At 42.2% G+C, this 27,676-nt stretch overlaps 1 protein-coding gene and 1 long non-coding RNA gene across 5 annotated transcripts in view; one reads left to right on the top strand and one right to left on the bottom strand.

Moving 5' to 3' along the window:
- NHEJ1 (non-homologous end joining factor 1) overlaps positions 1-261 on the bottom strand; it is a 252,770-nt gene extending 252,509 nt beyond the window's left edge. For 2 of the 4 annotated variants that reach the window (XM_088472341.1, XM_088472344.1), the window contains exon 1: positions 122-185. In XM_088472341.1, the coding sequence (XP_088328467.1) occupies positions 122-130 (9 nt within the window). In that variant the 5' untranslated portion in view covers positions 131-185. Of the gene's footprint in view, positions 1-121 lie in introns of all 4 variants that reach the window. The other 2 variants (XM_088472342.1, XM_088472345.1) reach the window with 2 other exon arrangements.
- Positions 195-26,974, top strand: LOC148524058 (uncharacterized). The gene is made up of 3 exons (XR_015878397.1): positions 195-340; positions 549-856; positions 26,768-26,974. It is a non-coding gene; the product is annotated as an uncharacterized LOC148524058 (long non-coding RNA).
- Positions 26,975-27,676: the final 702 nt, after the last annotated feature.

The raw sequence follows: 27,676 nt of genomic DNA, 5'->3' as shown, positions 1-27,676 counted from the left end.
AACACTATACCATTGTGCAATAGTAGGTAAGCCTGTACACAATGCATTTAGACAAATGGAGTATTCTCTTGTCAATGTTAGACTCTAAAATGCAGCAGTGCAGTTAAATATACACACTAACCAGCATCATACACTGACTAGAGTATCACATCTCACCGAAATCCCACCATACTTCCCTACCTGGCTCCTGCCAACCAGTCCGGTTACTATAACCGTCCGCCCGGAAACAGAGCAGCGCACCAGATGGTTCTGGGAGAGCACATCGCCACTGACGTAATTCCGCCCTCTGGTGACCAATATTGGGACTGTAGTTTAACGTCTAGAATACTTCAGCAAAAGTGTGAGTTAAATTAGAACAATACATTTCTTTTCTATGATATAACCAAGGACTCTCATACATAAATCATACATAACATTATAAAATAGCGCAGCTATTATTCTTCTAGAATTAACTTCTGAAACACTAGATATCTCTTATATTATATAGGGAGTGGAACATGTTGCTAAAGAATACAGTGTATTTTAATAAATGAATTGCTATTCTACAGGACACAAAAGATGAAATGTATGAGCAATATTTTGCTGCAATATAAGGGCACGGTTGCGGCTGAAGGCACAGGCTAGCAGGGCCATTGCCCGGAGCGCCATAGCCTTAAGGGCGCAGCCCTGCCTGAACATTAAGAGGAGACACGTCACGGTCTGTCAGTGGGTCTGAAAAACCCGCTCTCCCCTCACCTGCTGGCATTATTGGTATATACTCAGGAAGGGGCTACAACGGATGTCGCTGGGCGCTGAGAAACCTAGCACCGGCCCTTAAAGGGCATATTTACCAATATTCCTCCAAAAGCTGCAATAGGTAAGATTTGTTTTTAATCATTTATCATTAACCATGCATTATCCCATATTTATTATATTTAAAAAATATATGTACATATACCATACATGCTTATTCTCCCGGTAAGGCCGGGAGTCTCCCAAAAGTCGTGTGGCACTCCTGGCCCCCCGGAAAAGTAGGCAAATCTCCCAGGCACTTTCAACCCCCTGCAACTCCCCGCATCGCCCTGGACCCCCCACATCCCAAAACGTACACCCCCACAGGAGTGATGCGATTTGCGCTGGATCGAGCCATCGTGGCCCCGTCCCCTGCTTCACAAGGTATTATGAATAGGGTGCTGGGCCACAATAACGCAATCGCACGGTCACCCCCCAATACTATATCATCACCACGCCCCTTCTGCCACACCACGCCACCCACAGTAGAAAGCCAGAAACAGACATTCAGCTCCCTCCAGGAAGGAGGAAGCATAATGGCGGTAAGTATGACATATACCATTGTATAGAGTGAAATAGTATACTGTAGTAATATATTCTGTTTTTGTAAATTGTATAAAAATCTATTTCAATTTATGTGGGATGATCACGTTTTAAGTGCATATATGTATACCTGGGACTGATTTCAATGTGTTTCCTGTAGGAAGATAGCTATATCTTTTTTATGTATGTGGGATGATCACGTTTTAAGCGCATATAAGCAGGCCTATATTTGTGCCGGAAGGCTCTGGAAGTTCATGAGGAAACTGACATAATCCGGAACGGCGTTCTGGAACCGCATAATACATTTTATTTTTAATATAATCTATGCTGTTGCTGTATGCAGCATAGAATAGCGCAGCTTGCACTGGGGGAACTACTTATTTTTGGCAGCTGCCTGTCCCTGATACTGACTCGGGCGGCAGCCATATTGCAGGCATCTGACTAGCTGCTCAGGGTCCCAACAGGCTCCACTCAGGACCCCGAGCAGCCATACACTGACGTCAGAGGGAGGTGTGTGTGTGCGTGTTTTGAACTCGGGGCCACTCCCATCCACGCTGATCGTCATCTTGTGTCTCAGGGTCCGAAGTGCCGGCCCAACAGGTGAGATGTTGCTGCTAACACTCGTCGGGTATTACACTGATGGGCAGGATTAGGAAGGGATACCCGATATATGTGTAATATATCAGTACGGGCCGCCGCAAACATTGCTCCCCGGTAGTCTGTAACCTGGAATTCGGGAATGGACATACAGATGGGGGAGGGTGGGGGTTGTAATGTGGAGGATCTGATGGGCCTTTTAAGGAGCATGTGGCCCAGTGGGAAATACCAGGGGGCCTGGGGACTTCTATGGCAGCTGAGGAGCCTAAAGTAGGGGTAGGTTTGTGCACAGGTCTCACCCGAGAGAAATTTATATAATATCACCGATATAATTGTTATGATAAGGTGAAAATATATATACATAGAGAGAGGGGTCAGGATGGATTCCCTATCTGAGTAAATACTTGGTAGCCAATGAGAGTGCAATGAAGAAAGGAAAGTAGGTACCTGGGTGGAAATCTGCTGCAGCTAGAGACCTAGGGGGGCCCCCAGTGTGCGCACCCTAGTGGTCTGATGTGTTTCGCGGCGATTGGCTTGTTCACATTGTCAGTTGAGCCTGCGTGACTAGTAAGATTTGCTGGGACATAGTCATAGTTGCCAAGTCCGCTTATAACAGTCAGAATTGGGCTTGTTTTTATGTTCAAGTTGCTTGTATTTTTTTGATGGTTGCTTGTTTTTGGCCTTATTTTTTTTTCAAGGTAGCTTGTTTTTTGGCCTGGCCAGGTGCAATAATCAGAGCAAATCCTCCAGGCAAATTACACACACAGATCCATGGGGCAGCTGGCAGGGGCTAAACCTTATCCACCAGTGCCAGTGCGCAGACCATGAGGTTGTCTATGGGATCCTAGAGGAATATCAGAGTATTACATGCAGATGTCCAAGTATCTTTCTGGTACGCAATATATATTTAATTATATGTGCTATATTTAAACAAAAATACTACACTATATTTGTGTTCTATCTGGCTCTGGTTGAGCCTTTCCTATTAAGGTTTTCCTGATTTGTTGGAGGACCATACACACCCCACCATATGGAACCCCAGTAAAGAAATCACAGATAAGCTTTAAAGATTTATTATTTGGTACGCACATTTTATTTTGAGCACGTACATCACTGTTTTTAAATACTACACTATTAGGCGCATGCTTTTTCCCAATTCCACTTTCATATATATATATATATATATATATATATATATATTGCGACAGGGTCAGCATGATTCCACATGAAGTAAATGTGGAATATCCGGATTTCCCAGGTTTGGCAGAGCAAAGGCATTAGGAATGTGTAATGTCCAATTCAGGTGTTGCCTCAATCAGAATCTGGAAGGCAGTTGATTACAGACACCTGTGGTTTACGAACTGCAGAGACACTGGGGAAACTGAGCCTGATGGTGAAATAGTCGCCCAGCTTATAGGCCCGGGGATGACTAGTGTTAGGGTTCCTGGACCTGCGAGTCCACTGAAGAAATATTGCTGTATTGGAACACTTTGTATGACATCTTGCCTGTGAAACTGCCATATCCTGTGTACCTGCCAGTGGTGAGCAATAAAAGCTACTGATGGATATTACCCGGCCGGTCTATGTGATTCTCGTCACTATATATATATAGTATGTATATATATATATATATATATATATATATATATATATATATAAAAACAAACAAAAATACCCCCTCTGCGCTAATTAGAAAATGAAGCAAATTGACAAATAAATTTGAATAGCTGCACCTTACTCCTATATCGCTGTTAGACAGATATAGTAAATAGACACACAAAAACATAAAGGAGAAAAAAGGGCGCTTATAGTTTAAATGAAACAGACCTTTTATATAAAAAACCACAATTGGTACACTCTACTAAAAATAATAGACAGCCGTAAAAATGATCAGTCCAATATCAAAAGATGGGTTGAAATGTCCTTTTTCACTTAGAAGTGCTGTTATTATTAAATTTTTGTTGCTCTTTTGTAGGGATTGTAGATGCAGTGTTCTTTTTTGGTACACGATAATTCCTTGCAGTTTTCACTGAAAGACACCCTCACACCAAAACACACCCGAAAAGAGGGCCACAAAGGCCACTATCAGTAAATAGAAGACACTTTCTTATTTAAAAGATATATAGTTTTTATTACATAAAAAACTTTTATGTCTATAAAAAGAGCTTACATTCAACGAAAGCATACAATAAATGAAGAACCCAACGTGTTTCGTTCCTTAACGGAACTTCATCAGGGGTACATCTTTAGAAAAAAAGATAAACGGGTGTAAAAAGTGCAGGGTGTAACACGCAAAAGATATTTAACAGTATCTAGAACAGTTTTTTAATAGACATGAACTAGAAACATAACAAGAAATATGTACAAAGGAAACTTTCTATACATACCATTGTAGCAATAAACCCGCAGTCTCTATTTGTAACAAGACGGGATCAAACCACAACAACCCAATGATCTCGCTACAGTTTTTGGGAGATGAAATGATTTAAGCTGTCATAATTCACCTGATAGATTGTTTTACAATCCATGGACAGGATGCAAAAGTGTGCAAATTTTCCTATGAAGAGACATAACATATATAGCAATCTGTTTATTTAATGATTTAGTGATAACACACTGTTTAATAATTAAATTGTCTCCACTTAGACTCAAATAAGCAGAAACAAATGCAGCTACTCAGCTGACAATTTAATGCTATTTAAAATTTGCTCTAATAAAATGTAGCTCAAATAACCCCAATTTTTACCAAACAAACTCGGATAATTAATAGTATCTGTACTAGATGACCTTTAGATGAACTTATCATAAAGGATTCCTGTCAAAATATAGCAGCCTCTTCATATACTATAATATAGTCTAAATTACATATATTCAGCATAGTTAATGAAAAAAACATAAATACCAATGTTGCCATTAGCTATATCTTGCATAGAGAGTCTCAAAATATAAACATAATTACTAATTTTACTTACATTCCAATCCTTCGCAACAAGAGCTAAAATTTAGCTGTCTCAGCAAGCTGTACCTGTTACTAATGAAGCAGCTGTGAATTTTTATACCCCCTCCCAGGAAGTGATACCCTGACCTCTATAAAATAAATTAAACAGCTAGACTTAGCTCAAAAGTGTGGAAATCAGCCCCCAAACATAGATTGATGAATTTAAGATTCAGTATAGAATCACATATGACTAACATTTCTCCTAATCAGATAATATACAACAGTATCCAGTGAATCCCTTCATAAAACCACACCTGGGGATAATAATTAGCACATCTTAATATGAGCTCTCGCTTCCGAGTTCCGGTATATGGAACGCAAGCTTAAAAGCCTGCGTTTCACTCGGCAGAAGGTAATAAACACCTCCAATTAAGGGCGCTCACTTCCGGGTTCCAGTGTTGTGGAATGCATCTTGCATTCCATTTCACGGCTTGGTATACTAGCAACACCCTCCATCCTCCAGCCAGCCATATTCAGGCTGACGCTTCACCTCCGATTTGGGCGCTAACATCCGGGTTTCACAGTTGTGGAACGCAAGCCTCACAGCTTGCGTTCCACCCCACGGCGTAATACATTAAACCCGCTCTCTGTCCTCCCAGCCATATTCCGGCCTCCGGGGCATTTTAATATAAATCCCTCGTGACATAAAACCTAAATGTGGAACTAAAGATGTGCATTCTTATTAATAACAATTGACCACAGTGTTTTATAACACACATAAAAATTACACTAAAATAACTATAACTATAAAACTAACACCAATTACCCATATTCTGTGAAAAGGGTGATTGGTACTAAGGGTAATCATTTTGAATAAACAAATAGCGACTCTCTAGCCAAAATCACAGCTTTACATAGATAATCTAAAACACCATGCAATTTTCCTACAATATAACTTCCACATAGACCTAGAATCCATATCGATCCACATATATGCAAATCAATCATATAATAAAATCACAGACAGCAAAAAAACTACCCAAAATATAGGGTGTAGAAACGACTCTCCCTAATTATGCAAAAATGAAACAATGTCTATGCTTTCATTAAGACCCCTAGGGACAAGGGTATCCAGAGAGTAAATCCAATAGGATTCTCTTTTTGAAAGTTCTAATTCCCTATTTTTCCCCATATGGTCTAATTTTATATGCTCTAGAGCTGAAAACTTGAAGCTTCTACTATCCGACCCATGCACTTCTTGGAAATGTCTGGGTAGACTGTGAATGCAGATTTTATTCCTAATATTTCTCAAATGCTCTTGGATACGTATTTTCAGACATCTCTTCGTTTTCCCTATATAAACTTTGTTGCATCCACATGTGATTTTATATACTACAAATTCTGTATCACAAGTTATTCTATCCCTAACAGTGTATTCATTCCCTTTGTCATCAATCCAATGAAAGGGTGATTTGTCCATATATTTACAACAAATGCACTTCCTACATGGAAAGCACCCTGTACTTAAAGGTGGAAATACAGAATTAATAGAATTAATTTGTTGTCTATTTTTAGATCTTAATTGCTAGGTGCCAGAATACTCTTCATATTTCTAGCCTTTTTGAACACAAGTTTAGGTTTCTGTGGAAGAATTGGACCTAATATTGGATCCTTCAATAGTATATTCCAGTGCCTATTTAATACATTTCTTATAGACTTATTTTCTCAATTACACTGAGTAATAAAGGGTCTATAGTTAGAAAATCTTTCATCAGGAATCTTAGTTCTCTCTATAAGCAGCTCATCTCTATCTAAATCAAGAGCTCTCATAGCTGCTTTTTCTATTTCTTCCTTCTTATAACCTCTTTCTATAAATCTATCTTTCAGCATTTTTGACTGTTGATGGAATTTAGTTATATTATTACAGTTCTTTCTAAGCCTTAAGAATTGAGCATAAGGTACATTTTTAATCCATGCTGGAAAATGACAGCTAGAAGCTGGGATATAACTATTTGCATCTACGTTTTTAAAATGAGTGCACATATTTATTAGCTGATCAGGCTCACTTTCCAGTACAACATCAAGGTAATCAATACTAGTACTACTTTGTTTAAATGTAAAGACCAGATTATATTCATTTTTATTAATATAGGTTATAAAATCCTTAATACTATCATCATCACCTTTCCAAATAAGAATAAGATCGTCAATATAGCGACGATATAAAATAATATTGTTCTTATCAAATTCCGTATTAAAAATATACTGGTCCTCCCATTGTCCCATTAATAGGTTGGCATATGAGGGCGCAACCTTTGTACCCATTGCCGTACCTTGTTTTTGTATGAAAAACTGGTTCTCGAATACAAAAAAATTGTGTTCAAGAATGAACCTTAATCCATTCAAAATAAATACTCTCTCTGTATCGTCCATACTTGAAACACTACAAAGTGTCTTATTAACTGCTTCAATCCCTACTAAATGTGGGATAGAAGAGTACAAAGCCTGCAGGTCAATTGTCAACCAAGTATATGCAGATGACCACTTAAACTCTTTCAAAAGTCTCAAAAGTGTTGTAGAATCTTTGAGATAAGATCTAAAATTTTTCACAAAGGGCTGCAATTTGAGATCTAGGTAATGTGATAGATTGCAAGTTAAAGATTGAACACCCGAAATTATTCGTCGTCCTGGGGGAGTTTCCTTATTCTTATGAACCTTTGGTATATGATAAAACTGTGACACTCTAGGATTTTTATTATATATATAATTTAACTCTTCCCCACAGATACGGCCCTTTTTATTAGCATCATTCAATAACTTAAACAGTTCCTCTTGGAATTGCTCTGTCGGGTTACAAGTTAACCTTTCATAGGTTGTAGCATCGTTAAGAATATTATAAGCTTCTTTTAAATAAAGCTCACAATCTTGTATAACGACAGCACCACCCTTGTCTGCTATCTTAATAACTAAATCATCATCTTTTTTAAGCTGTCTGACCGCTTGCTGTTCACATGGGTTCAGATTGCCATTATATTTAGTATTTTGTCATTTTAATTTTCTAAAATCTTCTTTGACATTATCATAAAAGATGTCAAGATAGCTACCTCTAGACTCAACTGGGTAAAATTTAGAGGGTAAAGAAACTAAAGGTTTTATTTTTGGCCTGTGATCCAATTTAGGAATAGGGTTTTTAAAAAAATGCCTCTGAACTGTCAAATTACGAAGAAATTTATTAAGGTCGATAAAGAGGTTAAACTTATCAACATGAAGGTCCGGTGCGAATTTCAGCCCCTTTTCTAGTAGTGAAATCTGTGGGAGAGAAAGTTCTTTCTGGGATAGGTTGATAATGCTGTTTGAGCACTTTCTTGTTGGAAATGATTGGCTCATCTTTTTTGGGGGGAGTTTCCTCCTTCCTCTCTTTCCCCTCCTCCTAACCTTAAACCTCTCTTCACCCCTTGAGGGGAATCTAGCCTCGTGAACAATTCTTCCCTCCATTGCGTGCTTGGAAATTTGATTTCCTTCTTTTCCCCTAAAAAATAATGGGATCGATAATCATTTGGAGAGGGAGATCTAAGTTGATCAAATCTGTTCCTTTGCACAGGATAACCAGAATTCTCTCTCCTTGACCAAGGAGACTGATTTGATGAGTCTCTTCTTGGTCTGACTCTAATTTGTTGCCACTCTGATTTTATGTCACGAGGGATTTATATTGAAGGGTTAAAATGCCCCGGAGGCCGGAATATGGCTGGGAGGACAGAGAGTGGGTTTAATGTATTACGCCGTGGGGTGGAACGCAAGCTGTGAAACCCGGATGTTAGAACCCAAATCGGAGGTGAAGCATCAGCCTGAATATGGCTGGCTGGAGGATGGAGGGCGTTGCTAGTATACCAAGCCGTGAAATGGAATGCAAGATGCGTTCCACAACACTGGAACCCGGAAGTGAGCGCCCTTAATTGGAGGTGTTTATTACCTTCTGCCGAGTGAAATGCAGGCTTTTAAGCTTGCGTTCCATATACCGGAACTCGGAAGCGAGAGCTCATATTAAGATGTGCTAATTATTATCCCCAGGTGTGGCTTTATGAAGGGATTCACTGGATACTGTTGTATATTATCTGATTAGGAGAAATGTTAGTCATACGTAATTCTGTACTGAATCTTAAATTCATCAATCTATGTTTGGGGGCTGAATATATGTAATTTAGACTATATTATAGTATATGAAGAGGCTGCTATATTTTGACAGGTATCCTTAATGATAAGTTCATCTAAAGGTCATCTAGTACAGATACTATTAATTATCCGAGTTTGTTTTTTAAAAATTGGGGTTATTTGAGCTACATTTTATTAGAGTAATTTCTAAATAGCATTAAATTATCAGCTGAGTAGCTGTATTTGTCTCTGTCACTTATTGAGTCTAAGTGGAGACAATTTAATTATTAAACAGTGTGTTATCACTAAATCATTAAATAAACAGATTGCTATATATGTTATGTCTCTTCATAGGAAAATTTGCACACTTTTGCATCCTGTCCATGGATTGTAAAACAATCTGTCAAATGAATTGTGACGGCTTAAATCATTTGATCTCCCAAAAACTGTAGCGAGATCATTGGGTTGTTGTGGTGTGATCCCGTCTTGTTACAAATAGAGACTGCAAGTTTATTGCTACAATGGTATGTATAGGAAGTTTCCTTTGTACATATTTCCTGTTATGTTTCTAGTTCATGTCTATTAAAAAACTGTTCTAGATACTGTTAAATATCTTTTGCGTGTTATACCATGCACTTTTTACACCCGTTTATCTTTGTTTCTAAAGATGTACCCCTGATGAAGTTCCGTTAAGGAACGAAACACGTTGGGTTCTTCATTTATTGTATGCTTTCGTTGAATGTAAACTCTTTTTATAGACATAAAAGTTTTTTATGTAATAAAAACTATATATCTTTTAAATAAGAGAGTGCCTTCTATTTACTGATAGTGGCCTTTGTGGCCCTCTTTTCGGGTGTGTTTTGGTGTGAGGGTGTCTTTCAGTGAAAACTGCAAGGAATTATCGTGTGCCAAAAAAGAACACTGCATCTACAATCCCTACAAAGGAGCAACAAAGGTTTAATAATAACAGCACTTCTAAGTGAAAAGGACATTTCAACCCATCTCTTGATATTGGACTGATCATTTTTACGGTTGTCTATTATTCTTTAGTAGAGTGTACCAATTGTGTTTTTTTTATAAAAGGTCTGTTTCATTTAAACTATAAGCGCCCTTTTTTCTCCTTTTTGTTTTTGTATATATACATATATATATATATATATATATATATATATATATATATATACATACACTACCATTCAAAAGTTTGGGGTCACTTAGAAATGTCCTTATTTTTGAAAGAAAAGCACTGTTTTTTTCAATGATGATAACATTAAATTAATCAGAAATACACTCTATACATTGTTAAATGTGGTAAATGACTATACTAGCTGCAAACATCTGGTTTTTAAAGGAATATCTACATAGGTGTATAGAGGCCCATTTCCAGTAACCATCACTCCAGTGTTCTAATGGTACATTGTGTTTGCTAAGCGCGTTAGTAGACTAATGGATGATTAGAAAACCCTTGAAAACCCTTGTGCAATTATGTTAGCACAGCTGAAAATGGGTTTTGCTCATTAGAGAAGCTATAAAACTGGCCTTCTTTGAGCTAGTTGAGTATCTGGAGCATCACATTTGTGGGTTCGATTATACTCTCCAAATGGCCAGAAAAAGAGAACTTTCATGTGAAACTCAACAGTCTATTCTTGTTCTTAGAAATGAAGGCTATTCTATATGATAAATTGCCAAGAAACTGAACATTTCCTACAACGGTGTGTACTACTCCCTTCAGAGAACAGCACAAACAGGCTCTAACCAGAGTAGAAAGAGAAATAGATGCCTCACAAGTTCTCAACTGGCAGCTTCATTAAATGGTACCAGCAAAATGCCAGTGTCAATGTCTACAGTGAAGAGGCGACTCCGGGATGCTGGCCTTCTAGGCAGAGTGGCAAAGAAAAAAACATCTAAGACAATAAAAGGAAAATATTAATATGGGCAAAAGAACACAGACATTGGACAGAGGAAGATTGGAAAAAAGTGTTATGGACAGACTAATTCAAGTTTGAGGTGTTCAAGTCACACAGAAGAACATTTGTGAGATGCAGAACAAGTGAAAAGATGCTGGAAGAGTGCCTGACACCATCTGTCAAGCATGGTGGAGGTAATGTGATGGTCTGGGGCTGCTTTGGTGCTGGTAAAGTGGGAGATTTGTACAAGGTAAAAGGGATTTTGAATAAGGAAGGCTATCACTCCATTTTGCAACGCCATGCCTGTGAACAGTGCTTGATTGGAGCCAATTTCCACTTCCAACAGGACAATGACCCAAAGCACACCTCCAAATTATGCAAGTACTATTTAGGGAAGAAGCAGGCAGCTGGTATTCTGTCTGTAATGAAGTGGCTAGTGCAGTAACCAGATCTCAACCCCATTGAGCTGTTGTGGGAGCAGCTTGACCGTATGGTACGCAAGAAGTGCCCATCAAGCCAATCTAACTTGTGGGAGGTGCTTCAGGAAGAGTGGGGTAAAATTTCTTCAGATTACCTCAACAAATTAACAGCTAGAATGCCAAAGGTCTGCAATGCTGTAATTGCTGCAAAAGGAGCACTCTTTGACGAAAGCAAAGTTTGAAGGACAAATTATTATTTCAAATAAAAATCATTATTTCTAACCTTGCCAATGTCTTGGCTATATGTTCTATTAATTTTGCAACTCATTTGATAAATAAAAGTCAGTTTTCATGTAAAACATTAAATTGTCTGAGTGACCCCAAACTTTTGAATGGTAGTGTGTGCGTGTATGTATGTATGTATGTGTATATATATATATATATATATATATATATATATATATACACACACACACACACACACACACAGGTGCAGAAATATTGGGACATTGACAGAATTTTCATATTTTGGCTTCTATTCACCACCGCAATGGCTTTGAAATTAAACAAACAAACAAGATGTGCTTTAACTGCAGACTTTCAGATTTAATTTGAGGGTAATTACATCCAAATCAGGTGAATGGTGTAGGAATTGATTTGGCCAACTGTTGTGAAGGGGTTTTTCTTCACCAGGGAAATAATTCTTCTGTCATCCACCACAGTTGTTTTCCGTGGTCTTCCGGGTCTTTTGTTGTTGCTGAGCTCTCCGGTGCGTTCTTTCTTTTTAAGAATGCCCCAAATAGTTGATTTGGCCACATCTAATGTTTTTGCTATCTCTCTGATGGGTTTGTTTTGATATTTCAGCCTAATGATGGCTTGCTTCACTGATAGTGACAGCTCTTTGGATCTCATATTGAGAGTCGACAGCAACTGAGGGCCTGATTCAGAGCCGGACGCTCTGACCAGAGCGCCCGCTCTGAATCAGGGCCCTCCTACCTAACATTGGAGCGGCCTCTTGGATGCTCGCATAGTTGTGGGTTACCACCCACAGCTTATGCGAGCGTCCATGATGATGGTCGCGATGGTCAAGACCATCGCGACCATCGGGCTTGCAACGAGACCCTGCTGTAGGGTCTCGCTGACCGCAAGCCCTGGAGTGATTTTGGCTCTATCAGAGCCAAAATCACTCCCACTGACATCACTAGTGATGTCAGTGGGGCCGGACCCAGACGGTAGGCGTTCCCATGGAACACCTCCGTCTGGCGGCCACGCCCCCGGCACGCCCACCAAAGGGGGCGTGCTGCCACTCACCATCGACAGCACGCCCCTTTGGGTGCGAGACCCATAACGACGGCTACCCCGTCATTATTTGGGTCTCGCGCATGCGCACGACGGAGCTCCCTCCGTCGTGCGCATGCGTACTAGGGCACCATCGACCCGCTTGCGAGCGCTCAGCGCTCGCGAGCGGGTCAGAATCAGGCCCTGATTCCAAATGCTAATGTCACACCTAGAATCAACTGCAGACCTTTTACCTGCTTAATTGATAATGAAATGACAGAATTTTCATATTTTGGCTTCTATTCACCACCGCAATGGCTTTGAAATGAAACAAACAAACAAGATGTGCTTTAACTGCAGACTTGCAGATTTAATTTGAGGGTAATTACATCCAAATCAGGTGAATGGTGTAGGAATTGATTTGGCCAACTGTTGTGAAGGGGTTTTTCTTCACCAGGGAAATAATTCTTCTGTCATCCACCACAGTTGTTTTCCGTGGTCTTCCGGGTCTTTTGTTGTTGCTGAGCTCTCCGGTGCGTTCTTTCTTTTTAAGAATGCCCCAAATAGTTGATTTGGCCACATCTAATGTTTTTGCTATCTCTCTGATGGGTTTGTTTTGATATTTCAGCCTAATGATGGCTTGCTTCACTGATAGTGACAGCTCTTTGGATCTCATATTGAGAGTCGACAGCAACTGAGGGCCTGATTCAGAGCCGGACGCTCTGACCAGAGCGCCCGCTCTGAATCAGGGCCCTCCTACCTAACATTGGAGCGGCCTCTTGGATGCTCGCATAGTTGTGGGTTACCACCCACAGCTTATGCGAGCGTCCATGATGATGGTCGCGATGGTCAAGACCATCGCGACCATCGGGCTTGCAACGAGACCCTGCTCTAGGGTCTCGCTGACCGCAAGCCCTGGAGTGATTTTGGCTCTATCAGATGTCAGTGGGGCCGGACCCAGACGGTAGGCGTTCCCATGGAACACCTCCATCTGGCGGCCACGCCCCTGGCACGCCCACCAAAGGGGGCGTGCTGCCACTCACCATCGACAGCACGCCCCTTTGGGTGCGAGACCCATAACGACGGCTACCCCGTCGTTATTTGGGTCTCGCGCATGCGCACGACGGAGCTCCCTCCGTCGTGCGCATGCGCACTAGGGCACCATCGACCGGCTTGCGAGCGCTCAGCGCTCGCGAGCGGGTCAGAATCAGGCCCTGATTCCAAATGCAAATGTCACACCTAGAATCAACTGCAGACCTTTTACCTGCTTAATTGATAATGAAATAATGAGGGAATAGCCCACACCTGTCCATGAAATAGCTTTTGAGTTGATAGTCCCATTACTTTTGGCCACTTAAAAAGTGGGAGGCACATATAGAAACCGTTGTAATTCCTACACCGTTCACCTGATTTGAATGTAATTACCCTCAAATTAAATCTGAAAGTCTTAACCACTTAACTGACGAATTCTTTTTCCAAAAATCGCTCCAAAATTGTCGGTTTCTTTTATGATTGAATTAGGTCACAAACATAATTTTAAACTTATCCATCACTATTTTATTTGAAAAAAATATTTTTTTAAAACACAGTATACCATAAAAATAGCAATTTTTGTATTATACTGTAGTGATGGCCATTGACGGCTGTACCATTGATGGTTCAACCCTCGTTAGAAGCCATCAATTGTTTTGCGATTGGTCGAGGAGATCTGTGTACACCACAACTGCCGATGTTTCTTAAATATCGATTGAGGGTTTGCCATCGATGGTGCAACATTGATGGCCACCAGCAATGGCAAACCACTGGTTTTCAGTCAGACCATCGATGGTTTGCAAACCATCGATGGTCAGTTGCCATCCCTAATCAGAGGCTCTGTGATATCCATCGATCGATATATAGATATCGATCGAACATTATATATATATATATATATATATATATATATACACACACACATGTATATACATATATACATATATACACATACACACACATATATATATATATATATATAATTGTTCAATTATTTATTGACCGATCACTGTGGCCAGCAGTTACCGGGAACATGGGGACGGGGAGGCGGAGCCGAGGCCGGAAAAGAGTGGGCGGGAGCGCCGGGGGAACATGGCAGCAGCCGCGGCTACCAGAGCCGCTGCTGCTGCTCCTACAGTGATTATACTGATCACTGTGTTCCAGAGCCGCAGCGGGAGGGTGTCCCGCTAGCGGCCCGGAAACATAGCAGCGGCGGTGGCTACCAGAGCCGCTGCTGCTGCTCCTACACAGTGATCACCTAGTGATCACTGTAGTGCCGGAGCCGCTGCTCCTTCACACACAGTGATCACTATGTGATCACTGTAGTTCCGGAGCCGCAGCGGGAAGGTGTCCCGCTTGCGGCCCGGATACATAGCATCGGCGGCTACCAGAGCCGCCGCCGCTGCTCCTTCACAACGCCGCTGCTCCTTCCTTCTCCTAGTTCTGGAGCCGCAGCGGGAAGGTGTCCCGCTGGCGGCCCGGATACATAGCAGCGGCTACCAGAGCCGCCGCTACTGCTGTTTGCTGAAGGAGGTGGAGACGCTGGTCCGATCACTGCTGGCCACAGTGATCGGGTCACAGCAGCAGCACTGCTGCTCCTATGGGAGGGGGGCTGCCGATGGTGCCCGATCACTGTGGCCAGCAGTGATTGGGACACGCTAGTGAGGCAGCCACGCTTGCAGAGGGACCAGAAGGTCCCTCTGATGTAGGCGGCTGCTGGAAGATTATCTTCCCACAGCCGCCTGGTGGGCATTTCTGACTGGTCGTATCAGATACGACCATGTCAGGGAAAGCCCAGCCTGGTGCGGTCATATCTGATATCTGATACGACCGTGCCAGGCAAGTGGTTAAAGCACATCTTGTTTGTTTCATTTCATAGCCATTGTGGTGGTGAATAGAGGACAAAATATGAAAATTCTGTCAATGTCCCAATATTTATGCACCTATGTAACTATATATATATATATATATATATATATTGTGATAGGATCACTGGTAAAGTGGTCTGTGGCAGGTACATTTGTCCCAGATTCCTGTCCTATGTGTTTTAAACCCCCAGGAGAAAGTCTGCAGTGTAGCAGGCTTGAGTCTCGGCTTTTTAAAAAGCCGGTTTGGGTCCTGGGTGAGAGAAGAGGGAGGGCTCCACCCACGGCCACTCCAGGTTTTGGGCCTTGCAGCCTGGTAACAGGCTCGTTAGGGTTTCTACCTGAGAATCGCCAAGATAAGCCTAGTTTGTTTAGAGCTGAGGGTCTCATCTGGGAGAGCAGGCAGAGAGTTTACTCAGAGACACTTGAAAAACTTATCTGTAAGTGCTGTGCTGTGCCTTTGTTGCTGGTGAGGGCATTAGGCCCTGCCAGGTTCTTGTAGTGAGGGAATCACTTGTAAAGTTAGAGCCCAGACAGGGCTAGGATTTATGTTTATGTTTTCTTTATGTTATTTCTGTTTTGCACAATAAAGACTGGCGCCGACCAGCTTGTACTCGAATCCAGACTGGCGTACTGTTTCCCAGCTGCTGTGTGTGTAAGGAAGGAGTCCTCTACCCAGGAGAGGGACCCCTAATCTGACTGTGTCACAATTTGGTGGAGAATGCGGGCAACACATACACTGAAGTTGCAGCGAGAGGAAAACTTCCCGCTTAAAAATTAAAGTGACAGACACCCAATTTGTGAGTGTGGAAATAACACTGTGTCCTTGGACTCCCATAGAGGAGGCGTCAGCCAATGCTCAGAGAGGCAAGGTTCAGCTTCCAACCTATACCCCAGGACAAAATGGAGGACATTATTAAGGCCTTGCTCCAAGCTACAGCAGCTCAGCAGGAGACGAACAAACTTCAGCAAGAAGCTACCAGCGCTCAGCAAGAATCCACCAGGGTGCAACTGTTGGCCTTGGAGACAGCCCAGAGGCAACAACCGGTCTCCATCGAGGAAACCCGCCAGGCCTTAGCGGAAAACAGCCAGCCCATAAAAGAGGTGGTACAGCACCTGGTCGCCCAGCCCAGAGATGTTAATACTGGTCCTCCCACCACCACTCACTCCGTACGAGCCAGTCACTTCCTCCAAAAGATGACTTCGGGCGATGATGTGGAGGCATATCTCACCGCATTTGAAAGAACGGCCGAAAGGGAGAGTTGGCCCAAGGAGCAGTGGGCAAGTCTGGTGGCACCTTTTCTGTCTGGGGAGCCACAAAAGGCCTATTACGACTTATGCCTGGCTGATGCCAAGGACTATAAAAAACTAAAACAGGAGATCCTAACTCGCTTGGGAGTCACCACCTTTGTTCGTGCCCAACGGGTCCACCGCTGGGAGTTCCATATGGACAAGCCTCCACGTTCACAGATGCATAACCTCGTCCATCTGTCTTCAAAATGGCTACAGCCCGAGACGCTGACAGGACCACAGATCGTGGAAAGGGTCTTGATGGACCGGTACCTGCGATCGTTACCTGTGACTCTGCGCAAGTGGGTGAGCCATGCAGACCCTAAGTCCGCGGACCAGTTGGTCGAGCTGGTGGAGAGGTATGTGGCGACTGAGGAGCTGATGAGTATGCCCCACCGAGCCCTGATGGCGCACCGGAGAACTCCCGCAGACACTGGTAAGACTGTTCCAAGGGAGAAGGGTGCTGGGTGGTGGAATGTACCTAAGACTGAGGGTGTAGAACCTGGAGACAGGCCTGCCAGGCCGGGAAGGATCTTACCCCATAAACGACTAGACATTAATATGACTCAGTGTTTCCGATGTGGTGGCTTCGGCCATGTTGCCGCTAATTGTTCACTTACAACTGAACCTATGCAATGTGATACTGCTCATGTCTACCGCAGGGGGTCTTTCTTTGCACAGACAGCCTGTACGGCTGACCGGCAGGCTGAGACTGATAAGCACATGTGTGTACTCACTGTAGGTGGCAACCGAGTAGAGGCACTGTTAGACTCTGGTAGCTTGGTGACACTTATGAAAGCTGAGCTGGTGAACCCCTTGAGGCGTAAGGGGAAAACTGTTGGTGTGACCTGCATACATGGGGATACTCGATATTATGTTACTGCCGAGGTGAACATCGAGACACCATGTGGTTCTGCTATAGTTTCTGTGGGTTTGGTGCATGGTCTGATGTACGATGCAATATTGGGGAGAGACTTTGCTCACTTCTGGAAGTTGTGTGAAAGCCATTTTGTTCCAGAAGTGAACAACCCCGACCCATTTGAGAAGGTTGTTGATGTAGTAGAGGAGGGAGTTTCTTCTGAGTCAGAGAGATTCCCTTTTTTCTAGTATGATTGGCGAACCAGAGAATGCGGAGCATGAGGGTGGCTCGCCAATTGATGTGCCTCCCACTGAGGTGGGAAGTGTTGTTGGGCCAGTTGATCGTCTGTCTGATTTAGAGGTCAGAAGAGAGGTCTTTGCCATGGAGCAGTTGAATGACCCTACTTTGGTAAAAGCCAGGGAGAATGTAAAAGTAGTTGATGGTAAACCCGTAGACCCTGATAGTCCTTTGTCCTATCCCCACATGGCAATGTGTCAGGATTTGTTATATCAGGTGACTAAGAAGGGGGAAGATATTGTGGAACAACTAATAGTTCCCAAAGCCTACAGAAGAACAGTGTTGGATCTGGCCCATGGTCATATAACGGCAGGCCATCTAGGGGTAGAGAAAACCACTGAGCGAATAATGCAGAGGTTTTTCTGGCCCGGGCTCCATAAAGAGGTATCTGACTTTTGCGCATCCTGCCCTGAGTGTCAGTATCATGCTCCCAGACCACATTTTAAAGGTCCACTAGTTCCATTGCCTATTATAGAGGTGCCGTTTGAAAGAATAGCGATGGATTTGGTTGGACCTTTAATGAAGTCTGCCAGGGGCCACCAGTATATTCTGGTAATAATGGATTACGCTACCAGGTACCCGGAAGCGATCCCGTTGCGCAATACATCAACCAAGACCATTGCCAGAGAGCTAGTTCATTTCTTTAGCAGGCTGGGTATACCTAAGGAGATACTAACTGACCAGGGTACACTGTTTATGTCAAAAGTCATGAAAGAGTTATGCCGCCTGTTCAAAATTGAACAGTTAAGAACTTCGGTCTATCACCCCCAAGCCGATGGGCTGGTCGAGAGGTTTAACAAGACATTAAAACACATGCTTAGGAAAGTGGTCGACAAGGATGGTAGGGATTGGGATTACTTATTGCCGTATTTATTGTTGGCCATAAGAGAGGTTCCCCAGTCCTCCACCGGGTTTTCACCCTTCAACTTGTTGTATGGGAGACACCCAAGGGGGTTACTAGACATTGCCAAAGAGACATGGGAGGGGCAGTCTAGTCCTTACAAAACGGTGATTGAGCATGTTTCTAAAATGCAGGAAAGAATTCCTGCGGTAGTGCCGATAGTGAGAGAGCACCTGGAACAGGCTCAACAGGCACAGCAGAGGGTATACAACCTACAACCGCAGTGCTCGGTTACGCAGCTTTGCTCCTGGGGACAGAGTGTTAGTGTTGGTTCCCACTGTGGAAAATAAACTTTTGGCTAAATGGCAAGGGCCCTTTGAAATCTTAGAAAGAGTGGGACAGGTCAATTACAAAGTTTACCAGCCAGGGAAAAGAAAGCCGGAACAGATATACCATATAAATCTGTTAAAGCCCTGGAAAGACAGAACGGTACTGTCAGCCGTCCGAGCCCCTCCAGTAAATCTAGGGCCCTTAGTTCCCGAAGTGACAGTGGCAAAAACCCTGTCGGCAATTCAACAACAAGAGGTCAAGGAGTTTCTGATCAGAAATAGGGTGCTGTTCTCTGACGTACCTGGGAAAACCTCGGTCATTAAACATGACATAATCACTGACCCATTGGTTAAAGTTAATCTAAAGCCCTATAGGTTACCAGAAGCACAAAGAGAATTGGTGTCGAAAGAAATAAAAAATATGCTAGAGTTAGGGGTTATTGAAGAATCACATAGTGAATGGTCAAGTCCCATTGTGTTGATTCCAAAGCCCGACGGGAGTGTGCGTTTCTGCAATGATTTCCGAAAGTTGAACAGTGTTTCAAAATTCGATGCCTACCCGATGCCAAGAGTGGATGAACTGATTGAGAGACTAGGGACGGCGAGGTATTTAACCACTCTTGACTTAACCAAAGGGTATTGGCAAGTGCCGTTAACCGAGAGCGCCAAAGAAAAGACAGCTTTTTCAGCACCAGAGGGCTTGTTTCAGTACAAGATGCTGCCCTTCGGGCTACATGGGGCACCTGCTACCTTCCAAAGAATGATGGACAGGATTCTAAGGCCACATAGAAGGTATGCGGCTGCTTATCTGGATGACGTGGTCATTCATAGTCCTGATTGGCAGTCTCACTTACCCAAGGTACAAGCAGTGTTGGACTCCATCTATAAGGCAGGTGTGACAGCCAACCCAAAAAAGTGTTGTCTAGGCATGGAGGAAGTAAAATATCTGGGATACACCATTGGCAGAGGCCTGATAAAGCCTCAGCTCAATAAGGTTGAGGCCATACAAAACTGGCCACGGCCTCTGAATAAGAAGCAGGTGAGAGCCTTCTTGGGAATTACGGGGTACTACAGGAGGTTTATACCCAACTTTGCCACCATGGCAGTCCCACTTACTGACCTGACCAAAGGCAAACAAAAAGTCATGGTGGAATGGAGTCCTGAGGCAGAAAAAGCTTTTCAGGAGTTGAAAGTAGCGTTGTGTTCCCAACCAGTCCTGATGACTCCTAATTTTGATAGGGAATTCATAGTACAAACCGATGCATCAGAAGTAGGTATAGGAGCGGTCCTGTCCCAGAACAAGGAGGGTGAGGAACACCCTATTTTCTATCTAAGCAGAAAGTTGAATGTACATGAGAGAAACTATGCCACAGTGGAGAAGGAGGCGTTGGCCATAAAGTGGGCGTTAGAGGCTCTCAGGTACTACATGGTCAGAAGAAAGTTCAAATTGCTCACTGACCATGCCCCTCTGAAGTGGATGTCCGAAAATAAGGACAGTAATGCGAGAATTACGACATGGTTCTTGGCGTTACAAACTTTTAAAGTTTCAGTGGAACACAGGCCAGGAAGCCAGCTGGCCAATGCAGACGCGTTGTCACGTGTTCATTGTTTGGGGGCTTCAGTTGTTCTGGCCCACAGGTCGAAACAAAGGGGGGGATATGTGATAGGATCACTGGTGGTCTGTGGCAGGTACATTTGTCCCAGATTCCTGTCCTATGTGTTTTAAACCCCCAGGAGACAGTCTGCAGTGTAGCAGGCTTGAGTCTCGGCTTTTTGAAAAGCCGGTTTGGGTCCTGGGGGTTGTGGATGAGAGGAGAGGGAGGGCTCCACCCACGGCTACTCCAGGTTTTGGGCCTTGCAGCCTGGTAACAGGCTCGTTAGAGTTTCTACCTGAGAATGGCCAAGATAAGCCTAGTTTGTTTAGAGCTGAGGGTCTCATCTGGGAGAGCAGGCAGAGAGTTTGCTCAGAGACACTTGATAAACTTATCTGTAAGTGCTGTGCTGTGCCTTTGTTGCTGGTGGGGGCATTAGGCCCTGCCAGGTTCTTGTAGTGAGGGAATCACTTGTAAAGTTAGAGCCCAGACAGGGCTAGGATTTATGTTTATGTTTTCTTTATGTTATTTCTGTTTTGCACAATAAAGACTAGCGCCAACCAGCTTGTACTCGAATCCAGACTGGCGTACTGTTTCCCAGCTGCTGTGTGTGTAAGGAAGGAGTCCTCTACCCAGGAGAGGGACCCCTAATCTGACTGTGTCACAATATATATATGACAAGAATCACATAGACCGGCCGGGTAATATATTATCAGTAGCTTTTATTGCTCACCACTGGCAGGTACACAGGATATGGCAGTTTCACAGGCAAGGTGTAATACAAATTCTTCCATGTCTCATAAAGGTTTTCCATATATTTAGACAATTTGCAGACAGAGAATACTCCAGCAATTTGTGTAACACTTATTTTTCTTCCTCTTCGAGGAACAAAGTGTACTGTACACTGCAGCACTAGTGCATCTCATTTATGCAGACACTTCTCTTAAACAGTTCAACATGCGTTGTTTCCACTCACCACCTTGACGAGCCATGCAGGTGCAGTGAGCCTCCTTATGTCCATTTACTTGCATAGAATCTTGGTGCGTAGAATCTCTTGTGCCCGCATTCTCCACCATATTGTGACGGCTTGGGGTTAATCAGCTCGGCAGAGGGTGGATTGCAGTGTTTAGGTGCTTAATGAGGGTCCACACACGGCATTCCAGTAAAATAAAGGAAATGGTGCTTTACTTCAGCATGACAGTCAGGAAACAGTCAGGAAACAAGAATAGAAAATAAGAACAACCTAGCCCTCTCTTAGGGCACTAGCTCACTTCTTGAACCCTCACTATTAAAGTGCAGCTAGTCTGCAAACAAAAGTCCAAAGTCAGCTTAGCCCTGCTTCCTGCAGGTTAACACAGGCTCCGGCCTGGTCTCTAGTTGGCTGGCTGCCACAGCCTCACAGTCTGGCCTGCTTCCTGGCACAATGAGCTCTGTCTGACTGTTCTGCCTCAGTCCTCCCTGGACTGAATCCACTGGGCAGCCCTTACACAATCTCCCAGAATCCTTATCTTCTCTGTGTGTGCGCATCTCTCCTGCCCCACACAGAATCTGCTGCTCACCAGTGCCATCTCTGGTGTTACTGCCACTATATATATATATATATATATATATATATATATATATATATATATATACATATATATATATATATATATATATATATATATATATATATATACAGTATAGTATAGTTTTATTGCAAAACAAAATAATCTAGATATTTTGTCCCACCATGAAATAACTGAAAGGCTATTTAGTCACTTACAGTATAAGGGATTTTGGATGGTAAGGTACTCTTTTACTTACACTTTTCCTACTGGGATTTTTTTTTTGCCAATATCCAACATATTTCTATTGTTCATGTTTTATATGTATGTAATTAGAATGACTGCAAGGGTAGTCAGGCTGCGGAATTCCCTGCCAAGGGAGGTGGTGATGACAGGCTCGCTAAATGGATTTAAAACTGAAGTGGATGACTTTCTTACAAGAACTGGTATCAGCAGTTCTAAGTGGTGAATTACTTAGGTGGGGTGATTGATCCAGGGAATTAATCTGATGGTCATTTATACTGTTAGGTAAGATTTTTTTTTTAATCGTGAGATTGCATTAGCAGCAGTCTCATTGAGGGGTATTTTATTTTTTCTTCCTCTGAATCAACACAACTAAAATTTAGAATGATCGACTTTTTTTCTTCACCCTCACCGGCAATATACTTCTGTATTTAAATTAATAAATGCTGTAATTGGTTGGCAGCAATGCACTGTAGGTTGCAGCAAACTGTTTTTTTGTTTGTTTACATAACACACTTAAAATACAACATATACTGAAAGCTATATAATGGTGCATACACACGGTCAGATTTTATTTCAGATATGAACAATAACAATTGTAAAAATCGTTCAATCATTCATATCTTTGACATGTAGGGCATGCATCGATGAACGATGCGCGTTCCCGCATGTCAGATAACAATCTCTGACATCTGATGTGTTTGCAATCAGATTTTGCCGATTTCATTCATTTTAATACTGTCAGAAATCATTCAATCGTTCATCGTTGATGAAATCGTTCAAATCGTTGTTAAAATTGTTCAATTGTTCATCATTCATCGATCATCAAATCTGACTGTGTGTATGCAGCATAAGTCTTATAAAGGGGATGCAGTTTATAGACTGGCGGACTAAATGCCGCCGGTCTATATCCCGACAGGAGAAACAGAATGGGGGACTTAAGATAGACGTCATAATACTGATGCCTATCTTAATCCCGACGCTGGAACGCCGAAGGATGCCAGCCCGAATTAGACAAGTCCGGGGCATCCTTAGCGTTAGCCACGGGCAGGGGGGGGAGGGTTAGGTTTAGGGAGTGTAGCGGGGTTAGGGTTAGGTTTTGGGGAGGATATTAGGGTTAGGCACCCCCAGGGGTAGGTTAGGGCTAGGCACCCCCCTGGGAGGGTTAGGTTTAGGGTGCTGGAAGGGGGGGTTAGGTTTAGGCACCCTCGGGGGGGATTTAGGATTAGGCACCACCCTGGGAATTTAGGGTTAGGCACCCCTAAGGGAGGGTTATGGTTAGGGGGGGGGAGAAGGAAGGGTTAGGGTACTTACCAGCCGGCGTCGGGATCTCCTCCTGTTGGGCTTCTCCTGTATTTCATACCGTTCCCCTTATAAAGAATATCAAACGGCTGTTCTCTCCACATTTCAATTGTGATCATATTTCGTAATGCGTTCCAACTGTCTATTAAATTGTGATGAGTAGTTTTGAAATCTGTAAGATTTCAATACTAATTATCAGAAAATGTCAAACACTAAAACAAATGCCCTAAATCAGTGGTTCCCAAATTGTGTGCCGTGGCACCCTGGGGTACCTCAGGACACTTGCAGGGGTGCCTCAGGTTGGTAGTCCAGTACCAAATCAAATTATTTATGGACAATGTAATGTAAATATGTGGACAAACAGAAGCACAATCCTGTCCTCCACCACCTAACTAAACCTAAGGATGATAGGAAAGCACAATTTATTAAATCATTTTTTTTTTCTGAATTTCTCAATAACAAACTTCTGGCTTAGGGGTGCCGTGAAAACAATGCTCATACTCTAGGGTGCCGTTATTCTAAAAAGTTTGGGAACCACTGCCCTAAATATAATTAACCTGCAACATATCTCGTCCAATGTTTTCGTTCATGTAACTATTTAAAAGATTTTTTTGGAGGACAATGTTTAAATTCATCCAGGACATAACAACATAGGAAGTGCAGGTTGATTTCCACAATTGCGTTTTGAGTCTGGTAGCTCATCCTTCAGATTCATTGACACTTGCTTTACCTATAAAAACCAAGGTGAGCTATACCCTAACTGCTTTGTAGAGGTCAATGTTATTCTACTACACCACAGGTTTTCAAACTCGGTCCTCAGGACCCCAAACAGTGCATGTTTTCCATGTCTCCTCACAGAATCACAAGTGAAATAATTAGCTTAGATCTTTTAAAATGTGTCAGTGAGTAATGAGTGCACCTGTGCATCTGCTGGGTGAGTTTGAGAACCACTGTACTAAACGGGTACACATCTAAAGATTATCTGTCCAACCAGGCAACTAGTTGATGAATGAAAATCTGGTAACGTATGGGAGTAACTGATGATCAGCAATTCGCTCGGAAATGCCAGAAAACAGATGAAAATGGTCGTTCAGACAAGTTTCTTCAATGTTTGAGCTAAACAATTTGTTCAAACAGCAGTTTTTGTCCATTTTTCGGCGTTTGGGAGCAAATTGCTGATTGTCATTTGCTTTCATACCTTACCAGATTTTCATTCCAACCAATCAACTAGTTGGCAGGTTGGACAGATAATCTTTAGATGTGTGGCCAGTTTAAGAATACTCCCAAACCTATCCACTGAGTTGCAATACTTACAGAAGTACTTTCCTCTTCCCATTTAATATCTATTGTTATGATCTCCCCATATTGTATGTGTAAAAAAATATTTTAAACAAATAAGTAGCAAATAGCCAAACACACAGTAATTCTGAATCTACTTATCTCCCAAAGGCCCTAAGTTTGGGGCATAACATAATAAGAGAAAGTGGGCATGACTTTGCAGGAATTTGGACATTCTATACTTTGATTGAGTAGGACACATCAGGGGTGGGGTTTTGTCCTGATTTCATGTAAAAAATGTTGGCATGTCTGTAATGATAGTATTTTTGCCCTTTGCTTGTAGCAAATAACAGGCCTCTTTGGCAGACATCCTAACCATACCTTTTGCATTTGCATGTATTAATGGATGTACTAAAGCTGCTGTTTTGCTTTTTTTGTGGTCATGGTACTACAGTAAAGTTCTTATTATCTTGTAGACCGCAAAGATGACATATTGTAGTAGCTGCACCTCTGAAAACCAAGTGTATGCATAGAAAAATACAAATACAATGATACAATGTTTCCATTATATAATCCATACAGTATCATATGAACATAATATTATAAATAGTCATAAAATTAATAATACAATTAAAAAGCACATATTATGCAGGACACTTTTAGAAAATTAAATGGTATGAATAATGCACTAGATCAGTGGCGTAACTTCATCCCAGATGCCCGGAGGCATGTTATAATTTGGTGCCCCCCACCCCTAATAAAAGGGAAACTAAATATGGTGCATATCTATTTCTCTCTCTCTCTCTCTCTCTCTCTCTCTCTCTCTCTCTCTATCCATCCATACGCGCAAAAACACTAATATAGAATATGTGAATAGGTCTCTATTAGACATACTTACTAAAGTAAATTTGCAAGATATCCAGCAAAACACCCTTTTTCGGGTTTATACAGCTATGCGTTAGTCACAGATAAGATAGGAACCTGTAGTAGCATATGACTCAGAGTTCTCCTGCTGGCTCAGGTCCACGGCTAGAGCTGCCACCAGGAAGGAGTGGGATTGGAAGTTGTGGGTGAGGGGTGGTGTCAGAGTCACACTGGCACGAGTAGCTGCTGAGGAGCAGCGACATCAATTAGTGGGGATAGGCTATAGATAGAGGGAAGTGGCATCTGATGGTCTGACACAAAGCCCTCCACTAGTATATGGTTATGGTAGCTTCTCAGGGGCCGGGAAGAAGTGTCATGTATTGAGCAGCCATAACGGTACATTCCAGGAACATATTTACAGCCCTAAGTAGGGTGAATATATTGTGGGCATTGGAGGAGATGCCCCTTCACTGCTGGCGCCCGGCGGCAGGCGCCTCCATTGTCTCCTATAGTTCTGCCCCTGCACTAGATATAAAAAAGAACATAGAATCATCTATTCCAGGGATTTCTTCTACGTAGTTAGTCTATTATTATTAATTTTATTACTATTCCTAATATTATGTTTATATGATATTGTATGGATTATATAATGGAAACATTGTATTTGTATTTTTATATGCGTTTATATGCATTTTTATATGCATGCATATGTTTTTATATGTGCTTATAAGTATAAATGAAGAATTTCATGAATTCATTTAATGAGATAATGCTGTGCTGCATATTTTTTATTGGTTCATGATTCCTATTTAACTGCCCTCTACAGATCATCAGCCAGCCTCCTGACGAAGTCCTAGTGACGAAATGCATAGGGGCGTGACCTGGTGATCTGTCTTTCTGTGTTTAGTGCTCTGGTGAAGAGGTTCTGGAGACGTTCAAGATGCCAGCCGGGAACACCTTACCATTACTCTGCTGTCAAACTCTGCGGTGGTTAACCGCTTGTTGTGGTACACACGCTCTGCTTGTGTTTACTTTCCAATACATTTTATCTTGTTAATGCACAATGTGGCGCCCCCGCATTCTTCTGTTTTCTGTTTAGATACTTCACGACTGGATTTGGGTAATAACGGGGAAGACGCTACAATATTACGGTGGCCAGTGCTGTGATACGTGTACAGGACATTCTGTTGCTATATATTGTCTAAACAGACTTTTACCTGTTGTGCAAGTGGAATTCAGACAGGTGTCTTTGGGTTATTCGTCAAAATCTGCACACTGACTTTATATATTTTTCTTGTTTGTATTGTTTTTCCAGATCTTTTTGCTTAATCGTACAGATTATGAAAATTAAATGTATAGATTATTATTAGATGGAGTATCTTATGTTAAATTAAAAAATGACCCGATGGAGGATTACCTAAAACAACTTAAGGAATTATTAGACAAAGGGAAAATACTTAATATATTAAATGAGGAAGAATATCAATATTTGTATAATGATCATCCATGTATAGCAACTATATATCATTTACCAAAGATACACAAAAATCGTGACGCAATGCCTGGTTGCCCGATTGTATCAGGTATAGACTCTTCGACTGCAAGAGTCTCTGAATATGTGGATATTTTTTTGAAGCCTTATGTACCTTTGTTAGAAACATATATTAAAGACTCCACTCATGTTTTGCAGCTATTAAGTTTGTTTAAATGGGAAGAAGGGTATCATTGGGGCACA

The sequence above is a fragment of the Taudactylus pleione genome, unplaced genomic scaffold (genome assembly GCF_031769625.1).
Source record: "Taudactylus pleione unplaced genomic scaffold, aTauple2 ptg000122l, whole genome shotgun sequence".
In the NCBI taxonomy this organism is placed as follows: Eukaryota; Metazoa; Chordata; class Amphibia; order Anura; family Myobatrachidae; genus Taudactylus; species Taudactylus pleione.
Note: the sequence above shows the minus strand (reverse complement) of the source record. Positions and strands in the feature narration are given on the sequence as shown.